Below are 13,102 nucleotides of genomic sequence, written 5' to 3' on the forward strand. Positions count from 1 at the left end.
CCAGCCCTGATTGCCACCTTTGTGAGCCCGGGGACACCCACTGGGGACACTGGGGACACCGGGGGTGGCCCTGGGTGTCCCCAGCCCTGATTGCCACCTTTGTGAGCCCGGGGACACCCACTGGGGACACTGGGGATACTGGGGGTGGCCCTGGGTGTCCCCAGCCCTGAGTGCCACCTTTGTGAGCCCGGGGACACTCACTGGGGACACTGGGGGTGGCCCTGGTTTCACCCCCAGCCCTGAGTGCCACCTTTGTGAGCCCGGGGACACTCACTGGGGACACTGGGGGTGGCCCTGGGTGTCCCCAGCCCTGATTGCCACCTTTGTGAGCCCGGGGACACCCACTGGGGACACTGGGGACACCGGGGGTGGCCCTGGGTGTCCCCAGCCCGGGCACTGAGAGCCCCTCTCACAAACCCTGATTGATCCCAAATGGGTTCGTTCCTCTCTGTGGCCCTGCTGGAATCTCACACCAAACCTCCCCCTGCTGGAATCTCATCTTTTCCTTTCAATTTCTCCCTGCTGAAATTTCATCTTTTTTCCCCTGCTAGAATCTCATCTTTTTTTTTCCCCCAATTTCCCCTTGCTGGAATCTCATCTCACCCCAAATTTTCCCATGCTGGAATCTCATAGTTTTCCCCACATCTCCCCCTGCTGGAATCTCATCATTTTCCCCAAATTCCCCCCCACTGGAATCTCATTTTTACCCCAAATTTCCCCCTGCTGGAATCTCATCTTTTCCTCCTGCTGGAATCTCAGATTTTCCCCCAAATTTCCCCCTGTTGGAATCTCAGATTTTCCCCCAAATTTCCCCCTGTTGGAATCTCATCTTTTCCCCCAAATTTCCCCCTGTTGGAATCTCATTTTTTCCCCAAATTTCCCCCTGTAGGGATCTCAACTTTCCCCCCAGATTTCCCCCTGCTAGAATCTCATCTTCCCCCAGATTTATCCCTGCTGGAATCTCATCTTTTCCCCCAAATTTCTCTCTGCTGGAATCTCATCTTTCCCTAATCTCCTCCTGCTGGAATCTCATCTCACCTCAAAATTCCCCCTGCTGGAATCTCTTTTTTTTCCCCCAGATTTCCCCCTGCTGGGATTTCATCTTTCCGCCTGTTGGAATCTCAAATTTTCTCCCAGATTTCCCCTGCTGGAATCTCATCTTCCCCCTGCTGGAATCTCATCTTCCCCCAGATTTCACCCCACTGGAATCTGAGATTTTTCCCCAGATTTCCCCCTGCTGGAATCTCATTTTTACCCCTGCTGGAATCTCATCTTCTCCCAAAATCTTCTCATCTTCTCCCAAATTTTCCCTGAGTGTCCCCTGAATGTCCCCTGAGTGTCCCCCCTCCCTGAGGGTCCCCTGTCCCTGAGTGTCCCCATTCCCTGAGTGTCCCCTGAAGTTTCCTGTCCCTGAGTGTCCCCTGCCCCTCAGTGTCCCCTGAGTGTCCCCAGGGTGTCCCCCCCTCCCTGAGTGTCCCTGTCCCTGAGTGTCCCATTTCCCCAAGTGTCCCCTCAGTGTCCCCTTTCTCTCAGTGTCCCCCATCCCTGGGTGTCCCCTGTCCCTGAGTGTCCATTTCCCTGAGTTTCCCCCTCCCTGAGTGTCCCCTTTCCTTCAGTGTCCCCTGAGTGTCCCCTGAGTGTCCCCAGGGTGTCCCCCCTCCCTGGGTGTCCCCTGCCCCTGAATGTCCCGTGTCCCTGCATGTCTCCCCTCCCTGAGTGTCCCCTGCCCTGAGTGCCCCCTGAATGTCCCCATCTCTGAGTGTCCCTGTCCCTGAGTGTCCCCCAGCTGTCCCCTCTCCCTGAGTGTCCCCTGTGTGTCCCCCCTCCCTCAGTGTCCCCTGTCCCTGAGTGTCCATTTCCCTGAGTGTCCATTTCCCTGAGTTTCTCCCCTCCCTGAGGGTCCCCTGAGTCCTGAGCGTCCCCTGAGTGTCCCCTATCCCTGTGTGTCCCCCCTCCCTCAGTGTCCCTGTCCCTGAGTGTCCCCTGTCCCTGAGTGTCCATTTCCCTGAGTTTCCCCCCTCCCTCAGTGTCCCCTGAGGGTCCCCTGAGTCCTGAGTGTCCCCTGAGTGTCCCCATTCCCTGGGTGTCCCCCAGCTGTCCCCTCTCCCTGGGTGTCCCCCCTCCCTCAATGTCCCCTCTCCCTGAATGTCCCCTGTTCCTCATTGTCCCCTGAGTGTCCCTGGGGTGTCCCCCCTCCCTGGGTGTCCCCTGTCCCTGAGTGTCCCCTGAGTGTCCTCCCTCCCTGAGTGTCCCCTGGGCGTCCCCTTTCCCTCACTGTACCCTGTCCCTGAGTGTCCCTGCATGTCCCCCCTCCCTCAGTGTCCCCTTCTCCCTGAGTGTCCCCTGAGTGTCCCCTGTCCCTGAGTGTCCCCTGTCCCTCATTGTCCCCTGAGTGTCCCTGGGGTGTCCCCCCTCCCTGGGTGTCCCCTCTCCCTGTTCCTGAGTGTCCCCTTTCCCTCACTGTCCCTGTCCCTGAGTGTCCCCTGCCCTGCCCAGGCTGTGTGTGCCCCCTGTCCCCTCTGGGTGGCACAGGGACCTGTCCTGGCACACATTTCCCCTCCCTTCGGCTGTGCCAGTCCCACCCCCTTCCCTTCCCTTCCCTTCCCTTCCCTTCCCTTCCCTTCCCTTCCCTTCCCTTCCCTTCCCTTCCCTTCCCTTCCCTTCCCTTCCCTTCCCTTCCCTTCCCTGGCATCTCCTGCTGGCCTGGCACTGCTGCCAGGAGGGCACAGCCTGTCCCCAGCCCTCGTGGGGCTCTTTGCTGTCCCCTCAGTGTCACTGTCCCCAGCCCAGGTGTCCCCAGAGCAGGTGTGTGACCTGTCCTGGTCACTCCTTTCCATCAGGGCTGAGCTGGAGCCCCTGGCACAGGGCAAGGTGGCACTGCCATGGCAGGGGTGGCACTGACCGGGCTTGGGGGACCCTTCCCAGCCACCCCAGGCTGGGGTTCCCTGTGCCAGCCCCGTGCCAGCCCCGTGCCAGCCCCCAGGGTGGCTGGCACAGCTCGGGGCCTGGCTGGGCATGAGGACAGCACTGCCAGGAGGGGCCAGATCACCCAGAATGGTGTTTTTAGCTCAAGAGGGGCACGATTGCCTGGAAAGGTGTTTTTAGCTCAGGGGTGTCACTATGGGACATGAGAGAACACAAGCACACACCGCTGCTCTCAAGGTGAAGAAAGAAAGGGAAGTTTCATTTCTGACCCCAACATTTATAGATTTCCAAAAGTGACAGCAGATTGGAGGGTGACAGTGCCACCTCTCCAGTGACACTGGACAAACCCACAGTCCATCAAATGTCTCCTCCTCCAGAAAAGAATGCAAAACAATGAGTTATTTACAGAAAGTGTGTGAGAAAGTTCCTTACAAGAATGGAAACATCAGAAGGCTTAGAAGAACTTAAAAAATCAGGGCGACATCGGGGACTGTGTGTGAGCCCTCTCCCTCCTCTGCACAGCACTGCCAGGAGGGGCCAGATCACCTGGAAAGGTTTTTTAAAGCTCAGGGGATTCTGTGTGAGCCCTCTCCCTCCTCTGCAAGGAGCACAGCACTGCCAGGAGGGGCCAGATCACCTGGAAAGGTGTTTGTAACTCAGGGGATTGTGTGTGAGCCCTCTCCACAGCCCTGCAAGGAGCACAGATCTGGGCCAGATCACCCAGAATGGTGTTTGTAACTCAGAGGATTCTCTATGAGCCCTCTCCACAGCCCTGCAAGGAGCACAGAGGGGTCAGATCGCCCAGAATGGTGTTTGTAACTCAGGGCACTGTGTGTGAGCCCTCTCCCTCCTCTGCTGCTGGGGAACCCTCTGGATTCTCGCCCTGCATCTTCCTCCCACCAGCTCTGGTTCCCTGGGCTGGCTCTGGTCGGGTCTCACAGTTCCCTGGGCTCACTCTGGGTTGGTTGGCAGTGCCCTGGCTCACTCTGGGTTGGTTTGCAGTGCCCTGAGCTCACCCTGTGCTGGTTGGCAGTGCCCTAGCTCACTCTGGGTTGGTTTGCAGTGCCCTGGCTCACTCTGGGCTGGTTTTGCAGTGCCCTGGCTCCCTCTGGGTTGGTTTGCAGTGCCCTGGCTCACTCTGGGTTGGTTTGCAGTGCCCTGGCTCACTCTGGGTTGGTTTGCAGTGCCCTGGCTCACTCTGGGCTGGTTTGCAGTGCCCTGGGCTCACTCTGGGTTGGTTTGCAGTGCCCTGAGCTCACCCTGTGCTGGTTGGCAGTGCCCTGGCTCCCTCTGGGTTGGTTGGCAGTGCCCTGAGCTCACCCTGTGCTGGTTGGCAGTGCCCTGGCTCACTCTGGGTTGGTTGGCAGTGCCCTGGGCTCACCCTGTGCTGGTTGGCAGTGCCCTGGCTCACTCTGGGTTGGTTTGCAGTGCCCTGGCTCACTCTGGGTTGGTTGGCAGTGCCCTGGCTCACTCTGGGTTGGTTTTGCAGTGCCCTGGGCTGGCTCTGGTCAGGTTTGGCAGTGTCCTGGAACCCTGGGCTGGCTCTGGGCTTGGTTTTGGAGTGTCCTGGCAGCCCTGGGCTCACTCTGGGTTGTGTTGCAGTGCTCTGGACTGGTTCTGGTCTGGTTTTGAGGTGTCCTGGGCTCACTCTGAGTGGGTTTTACAGTGCCCTGGCTTACTCTGGGTTGGTTTGGCAGTGCCCTGGACAGCCCTGGGCTCACTCTGGGTTGGTTTTGAGGTTCCTTGGCCTGGCTGTAGTCAGGTTTGGGTTTGGGAGTGCCCTGGGCTGGCTCTTGTCAGGTTTGGGAGTGTCCTGGAACCCTGGGCTGGCTCTGGGTTGGTTTGCAGTGCCCTGGGCTGGCTGTGGCCAGGTTTGGAATGCCCTGTCTCACTGAGGATTCTTTTGCAGTGCCCTGGGCAGCCCTGGGCTGGCTCTGGGTTGGTTTCGCAGTGCCCTGGGGTAGCTGTGGCCAGGTTTGGCAGTGCCCTGTCTCACTGAGGATTGTTTTGCAGTGCCCTGGGCAGCCCTGGGTTGGTTTGGAGTGCCCTGGACTGGCTGTGGCCAGGTTTGGAGTGCCCTGTCTCACTCAGGATTGTTTGGCAGTGCCCTGGGCTGGCTCTGGGTTGGTTTGGCAGTGCCCTGGGCTGGCTGTGGCCAGCTTTGGCAGTGCCCTGTCTCACTCAGGATTGTTTGGCAGTGCCCTGGGCTGGCTCTGGGTTGGTTTGGCAGTGCCCTGGGCTGGCTGTGGCCAGCTTTGGCAGTGCCCTGTCTCACTCAGGATTGTTTGGCAGTGCCCTGGGCTGGCTCTGGGTTGGTTTGGCAGTGCCCTGGGGTGGCTGTGGCCAGGTTTGGAGTGCCCTGTCTCACTGAGGATTGTTTTGCAGTGCCCTGGGCTGGCTCTGGGTTGGTTTGGCAGTTTCCTGGGCTGGCTGTGGCCAGGTTTGGAGTGCCCTGTCTCACTCAGGATTGTTTTGCAGTGCCCTGGACAGCCCAGGCCGGCTGGACGAGGAGCACCGGCTCATCGCCCGCTACGCCGCGCGCTTGGCCGCCGAGGCTGGCAATGCTGTGAGTGCCCTGTCCTGCCATGGGGACCCTGGGGGACACGGGGGGCTCCAGGGACACCGCATCCCCCATTTCTGTGCGTTCTGCTGGGATGGCAGCAGGCAGGGGAAGGTTGGGTTTGCGGGATGATCAGCTGGGAGGATGAGGAGCTGCATGGAGCCAGGCTGGGAGAGCTGGGAATGTTCCCCTGGAGAGGAGAAGGATCCAGGGAGAGCTCAGAGCCACTGCCAGGGCCTGAAGGGGCTCCAGGAGAGCTGCAGAGGGACTGGGGACAAGGCCTGGAGGGACAGGAGCCAGGCAATGGCTCCCAGTGCCACAGGGCAGGGCTGGATGGGATCTTGGGAATGAGGAATTGTGCCCTGGCACAGGGTGCCCAGCCTGGATCCCTGGCAGTGCCCAAGGCCAGGCTGGACACTGGCACACCCTGGCACACTGGGAGGTGTCCCTGCCATGGCAGGGTGGGATGGGATGAAGGCTGAGGTGTCCCTCAGGGTTTCAGCAGAACTTTTGAGCAAAGCAAGATCTGGCTCTGGGGCCAGGAGGAGCCATGGAGGCTCTGGGGCTGGGCTTTGTGTCCTGAAGGGCTTCAAAAAAGTGAGGAAAATGGAATTGGTGCAGTGCAGGGTGAGCAGGGAGCTCAGCCCTGGGACCCCCTGAGCACCCTGGGGTGTCCCAGGGCTGGGAGCTGTGGCTGCAAACCAGGGAGGGACTGGTGGCACTGGTGTGATTGTGTCACTGGTGTGATTGTGGCACTGGTGTGATTGTGTCATTGGTGTGATCGTGGCACTGGTGTGATTGTGTCATTGGTGTGATTGTGGCACTGGTGTGATTGTGGCACTGGTGTGATTGTGTCATTGGTGTGATTGTGTCATTGGTGTGATCGTGTCATTGGTGTGATTGTGTCATTGGTGTGATTGTGGCACTGGTGTGATTGTGGCACTGGTGTGATCGTGTCATTGGTGTGATCGTGTCATTGGTGTGATTGTGGCACTGGTGTGATCGTGTCATTGGTGTGATTGTGTCATTGGTGTGATCGTGTCATTGGTGTGATTGTGGCACTGGTGTGATTGTGTCATTGATGTGATTGTGGCACTGGTGTGATTGTGTCATTGGTGTGATCGTGTCATTGGTGTGATTGTGGCACTGGTGTGATTGTGGCACTGGTGTGATTGTGTCATTGGTGTGATTGTGGCACTGGTGTGATCGTGTCATTGGTGTGATTGTGGCACTGGTGTGATTGTGTCATTGGTGTGATCGTGTCATTGGTGTGATTGTGGCACTGGTGTGATTGTGGCACTGGTGTGATCGTGTCATTGGTGTGATTGTGTCATTGGTGTGATTGTGTCATTGGTGTGATCGTGTCATTGGTGTGATTGTGTCATTGGTGTGATTGTGTCATTGGTGTGATCGTGTCATTGGTGTGATTGTGTCATTGGTGTGATTGTGTCATTGGTGTGATCGTGTCATTGGTGTGATTGTGGCACTGGTGTGATTGTGTCATTGGTGTGATCGTGGCACTGGTGTGATTGTGTCATTGGTGTGATTGTGGCACTGGTGTGATTGTGGCACTGGTGTGATTGTGTCATTGGTGTGATTGTGTCATTGATGTGATTGTGTCATTGGTGTGATTGTGTCATTGGTGTGATTTCTTTCTGTGTTTCCTATTATTTGTGTGATTGAGTGATTTCTGTGATTGAGTGATTTGTGTGGTTTCAGTGACTGTCTTCTCTGTGTTTTCTGTATTTTCTCTGATTTCTGTGACTGTATTGTCTTTGGTTCTATGATTTCTGTGATTGTGTGATTTCTGTGGTTCATGGCATTTCTGTGACTGTGTGATTTCTGTGACTGTATTTTCCGTGACTGTATTCTCTGTGATTTCTGTGGCTGTGTGATTTCTGTGATTTGGTGATTTGTGTGATTGTGTGATTTGTGTATTTTCTCTGATTTCTGTGATTGCTGTGTTTTGTGTGATTTCTGTGATTTCTGTGACTGTGTGGTTCTGTGATTTCTGTGATTTCTGTGATTTCTGTGACTGCATTCCCTGTGATTTCTGTGACTGCATTCCCTGTGATTTCTGTGATTCCTGTGATTCCTGTGATTTCTGTGGCTGCATTCCCCGTGATTTCTGTGACTGCATTCCCTGTGTTTTCTGTGATTTCTGTGGCTGCATTCCCTGTGATTTCTGTGATTTCTGTGATTTCTGTGATTCCTGTGTTTTCTGTGATTTCTGTGATTTCTGTGATTCCTGTGTTTTCTGTGATTTCTGTGACTGCATTCCCTGTGTTTTCTATTATTTCTGTGACTGCATTCCCTGTGATTTCTGTGATTCCTGTGATTCCTGTGGCTGCATTCCCCGTGATTTCTGTGACTGCATTCCCTGTGATTTCTGTGTTTTCTGTGACTGCATTCCCCGTGATTTCTGTGACTGCATTCCCCGTGATTTCTGTGATTTCTGTGATTCCTGTGATTCCTGTGATTCCTGTGATTTCTGTGACTGCATTCCCTGTGATTTCTGTGATTCCTGTGATTCCTGTGATTCCTGTGGCTGCATTCCCCGTGATTTCTGTGATTTCTGTGATTCCTGTGATTTCTGTGATTCCTGTGGCTGCATTCCCCGTGATTTCTGCCCTCTCTGAGCCCCCTGCTCTCTCTGCAGCCTCGCCCTCCTGCAGATCTGCCCTTCAGCTTCGACGCCAACAAGCAGCAGAGGCAGCTGATAGCAGAGCTGGAGAACAAGAACAGGTACAGCCCCTGCTGGGACAGCCCTGCCCGCCCACACTGACCCCATTGCTGCCCCACAGCTGCTGCCGGGCTGGAGCCCCCTCATGCGCTGATTAATTACTCATTAACATGAGTTAATTGGCCGTGGGGAGGGGCTGCCCTGTTCCCCAGGGAGGGGGTTTGATCTTCTCTAATCTCCTTCAAATCATCTTCTCCAACACTGAGCACATCCAGCAAACCTCAGAGCTGGGATCTGATCCCAGAAATCCCCAAAACCCCCAAATCCCCAGTCCTGGAGTGATCCCCCAGCAGGAAATGGGGGGTTCTGTCCCTGTGCCCAGGTGAGAGCCCACCTGTCCTGGGCATTCCAACAGCACAAGGACCTGGGGCTGCTGGACAGAGCCCAGAGGAGCCACCAGAGCTGCTCCAGGGCTGGAGCCAGGCTGGGAGAGCTGGGGGTGCTCACCTGGAGAGGAGAAGGATCCAGGGAGAGCTCAGAGCCCCTGGCAGGGCCTGAAGGGGCTCCAGGAGAGCTGCAGAGGGACTGGGGACAAGGCCTGGAGGGACAGGAGCCAGGGAATGGCTCCCAGTGCCAGAGGGCAGGGCTGGATGGGAAATTGGGAATGGGGAATTGTGCCCTGGCAGGGTGGGCAGGCCCTGGCACAGGGTGCCCATGGTGCCTCAGGTTTGGCTTTTCTATTTTTCACATTCTGTGCTGCTTTAGTGTGTGGGGTCTGGATTTCATATTATGGGATGCTGAGCTCTGTGCACAGAGCAGGGAGACAAAACAATTCCTGCTCCAGCTGGGCACCAAGGACAAATGATCCAAATCTCAGCCCAAGAGCACAAACAGAAGAGAGAAAAACAAGCAGGGTGGGACTGCAGGGGCTAAGGCTGGAACTGGACCATGAACTGCAAGATGCAAATGGAGCAGAACTGATCCCAGTGACAGAGCCCATGACTGGGTGTCCATTTTGGGACCATTTGGGTTCATCTTGGGTCCATTTTGGGACCATTTGGGTTCATCTTGGGCTCATTTTGGGACCATTTGGGTTCATCTTGGGTGCAGCCCTGGCTGGGCTCTTGTGCTGCCCAAGGTGGATCCATGCAGGAGATCCTTTCAATAAATCCCTGCTTTATTCTGTAGCTCTGGCCAGCCTCTGCTCCAGCTCAGCCTGCCCAAGGCATCACCCAGAGCAGCTGGGGCTGCCCCTGGATCCCTGGCAGTGCCCAGGCCAGGCTGGACATTGGGGTTGGGAGCACCTGGGACAGTGGCAGGTGTTAGGGGTGGCCCTGGATGGGCTCTGAGGTCCCTTCCAAAGGCACCCAGATGATTTTTGTTGCTGCAGGGGGTCACCTGTGGAGCCCCCCAGGCTCTCCCTGTGCCCAGCCCTGTCCCCAGGCACCCTCAGCAGAGGGCAGAGGCTGCTCCAGGGCCCTTTGGAGCAGGAGCAGCTCAGCCCTGGTGTGGTGGTGTTCCCAGGGGTCCCAGGATGAGGGAAGAGAATCTCACTCCATGTTTCAGAAGGCTGATTTATTATTTTATGATATATATTACATTAAAACCATACTAAAAGAATAGAAGAAAGGATTTCATCAGAAGGCTGGCTGAGAATAGAAAAGGAAAGAATGATAACAAAGGCTTGTGACTGACCAGACAGTCTGAGCCAGCTGGGCTGTGATTGGCCATTGATTAGAAACAACCACATGAGCCAATCCCAGACCCACCTGCTGCATCCCACAGCAGCAGATAACCGTTGGTTGCATTTTGTTCCTGTTGCATCCCACAGCAGCAGATAACCATTGGTTGCATTTTGTTCCTGAGGCCTCTCAGCTTCTCAGGAGGAAAACAATCCTAAGGAAAGGGTTTTCCATAAAACGTGTCTGTGAGAGCCCTGGCACTGCTGCAGCCGTGGTGGCCCAGCAGGGGCCCTGGCAGGAGTTTGGAATGGGGATCCTGGAGCAGGGAGACCCCAGCCCATGCTGGAGCAGAGCAGCTCCGCAGTCTGGCAGCAGGGAGAGCTGGAGGTGACTCTGTGCTCTTGGAAGGGCTCCATCCATCCCTCCCTGCTGCAGGGAGCCCTGGGCCATGCTGCCCCTGCACAGGGCCTGTCCCTCTGCAGGGTTTGGGGCTGTCCCCATGGGCTGCTCCTGCTGGGAGAAGGGCCCTGGGCTGAGCCCTCCTGCAGCCCCTGAGGGCTGGGTTGGAGCCTCTGTGCTCCTGGAGCACCTCTGAGCCTCTTCTGTGCCAGGGGCTGGAGAGATTGCAGGGAGGGATTGATCCTAGGGAAGCAAAGAATGTGCCAGGTCCTGCAGGGCTGTGCCCACATCTCTGTCCTGGCTGTGCCCATATCCCTGCCCTGGGGCTGTGCCCACATCCCTGTCCTGGGGCTGTGCCCACATCCCTGTCCTGGGTCTGTGCCCACATCCCTGTCCTGGGGCTGTGCCCATATCCCTGCCCTGGGGCTGTGCCCATATCCCTGTCCTGTTTGTGCCCACATCCCTGTCCTGGGGCTGTGCCCACATCCCTGTCCTGTTTGTGCCCATATCCCTGTCCTGGGGCTGTGCCCATATCCCTGTCCTGGGGCTGTGCCCATATCCCTGCCCTGGCTGTGCCCACATCCCTGCCCTGGCTGTGCCCACATCCCTATCCTGGCTGTGCCCATATCCCTGCCCTGTTTGTGCCCATATCCCTGTCCTGGCTGTGCCCACCTCCCTGTCCTGGCTGTGCCCACATCTCTGTCCTGGGGCTGTGCCCATATCCCTGTCCTGTTTGTGCCCACATCCCTGTCCTGGGGCTGTGCCCACATCCCTGTCCTGGCTGTGCCCACATCCCTGTCCTGGGGCTGTGCCCACATCCCTGTCCTGGGGCTGTGCCCACATCCCTGTCCTGTTTGTGCCCATATCCCTGTCCTGGGGCTGTGCCCATATCCCTGTCCTGTTTGTGCCCATATCCCTGTCCTGGCTGTGCCCATATCCCTGTCCTGGGGCTGTGCCCATATCCCTGTCCTGTTTGTGCCCATATCCCTGTCCTGGCTGTGCCCATATCCCTGTCCTGGGGCTGTGCCCATATCCCTGTCCTGTTTGTGCCCACATCCCTGTCCTGGCTGTGCCCACATCCCTGTCCTGTTTGTGCCCACATCCCTGTCCTGGGGCTGTGCCCACATCCCTGTCCTGTTTGTGCCCATATCCCTGTCCTGGGGCTGTGCCCACATCCCTGTCCTGGGGCTGTGCCCACATCCCTGTCCTGTTTGTGCCCATATCCCTGTCCTGGGGCTGTTCCCATATCCCTGTCGTGGCTGTGCCCATATCCCTGTCCTGTTTGTGCCCATATCCCTGCCCTGGCTGTGCCCATATCCCTGTCCTGGGGCTGTGCCCATATCCCTGCCCTGGGGCTGTGCCCACATCCCTGTCCTGGGGCTGTGCCCATATCCCTGCCCTGTTTGTGCCCACATCCCTGCCCTGGCTGTGCCCACATCCCTGCCCTGTTTGTGCCCATATCCCTGTCCTGGCTGTGCCCACATCTCTGTCCTGGGGCTGTGCCCATATCCCTGTCCTGTTTGTGCCCACATCCCTGTCCTGGGGCTGTGCCCACATCCCTGTCCTGGCTGTGCCCACATCCCTGTCCTGTTTGTGCCCATATCCCTGTCCTGGGGCTGTGCCCATATCCCTGTCCTGTTTGTGCCCATATCCCTGTCCTGTTTGTGCCCATATCCCTGTCCTGGCTGTGCCCATATCCCTGCCCTGGCTGTGCCCATATCCCTGTCCTGGGGCTGTGCCCATATCCCTGTCCTGGCTGTGCCCACATCCTTATCCATGCCTGGCTATGGCAAATTTGTCCTGGTTTATGGCAAATTTGGGAGAAAACCTCCCAAGGGGTCCCTCCAGTAAGCAAACCCACACGGCCTCTCCCCACAACCAGTTCAGGAAGGATTCCTCAGAGAGAAGTGGAAAGAACCTGTTTATGTACCAGGCACAGCACCCCCAGCACACAGAATGAACAATACCGGGTGACACCACTCTGTCACTGCTCTGAAATGATGACAAATTCAGAAAGTCTCTCTGGGGGTGCTCGCTCTGTTCTCAGTCCCTCCTGTGCTGGGGCAGCTGCTGCAGCCACAAGGTGCAAACTCTCGGTGTTTCCAGGCCCCAGCCCGGAGCAGGCTTGAGTAGGTCCAAAAAAGGGAAAGGAGAAACAGTCCAGGGAAAATTTGGACTGCTCAGCTAAACTAACTAATGAGCAGGAGCAAAAAGCAGGAGCAAAGTAGGAGCAAGAGCGAGAGCAAAGCAAAAAGCAAAAGCAGCACCCATGTACTGCCCTGTCTGTGTGTCCTGCCAGCTGTGGGGGAGCGGCTGATAGCAAAACCAAAACAAAACTTTCACTCTTCAGAGCCAGTCTTGAAGGCACAGAACACGATATCCAGCATGAACAGAACACATGGATGGGGATACAAGCACCATAACGTCACCCTAGGAAAAGTACTCACGTTAATATTTGTGAAAAGCCAATGATAAACAGGAAAATTGATACAGCCTAACTTTGTGACATCACAGATCTAATATTAATGTTAATATTTGCTCAAAGCCCGTGCTAAGCAGCCTTTTCCCAGCGCTGACGCTGTCCTTCCCTGCGTGCAGGGAGATCCTGCAGGAGATCCAGCGGCTGCGGCTGGAGCACGAGCAGGCCTCACAGCCCACGCCCGAGAAGGCGCAGCAGAACCCCACGCTGCTGGCCGAGCTGCGCCTGCTGCGGTAACGCGCCGCCAGAGGGGCTGGGGGCTGGGGGGCTGGGATAGCAGGGTGCTGGGGTGCTGGGGTACGGGGGTATTGGGGTACTGGGGTGCTGGGGTACTGGGATACTGGGGTATTGGGGTGCTGGGGTGCTGGGGTACG

The 13,102-nt window shown here is 56.9% G+C and overlaps 1 protein-coding gene across 7 annotated transcripts in view; it reads left to right on the forward strand.

The window, feature by feature from the left end:
- Nucleotides 1-13,102, forward strand: part of DTNB (dystrobrevin beta) — a 169,567-nt gene that overhangs the window by 74,378 nt on the left and 82,087 nt on the right. For all 7 annotated transcript variants that reach the window (XM_066547681.1, XM_066547680.1, XM_066547679.1 and 4 more), the window contains 3 exons: nucleotides 5,404-5,491; nucleotides 8,145-8,230; nucleotides 12,848-12,961. In XM_066547681.1, the coding sequence (XP_066403778.1) occupies nucleotides 5,404-5,491; nucleotides 8,145-8,230; nucleotides 12,848-12,961 (288 nt within the window). The remainder of the gene's footprint in view (nucleotides 1-5,403; nucleotides 5,492-8,144; nucleotides 8,231-12,847; nucleotides 12,962-13,102) is intronic.

Source organism: Molothrus aeneus, chromosome 3 (assembly GCF_037042795.1).
Source record: "Molothrus aeneus isolate 106 chromosome 3, BPBGC_Maene_1.0, whole genome shotgun sequence".
NCBI lineage: Eukaryota > Metazoa > Chordata > Aves > Passeriformes > Icteridae > Molothrus > Molothrus aeneus.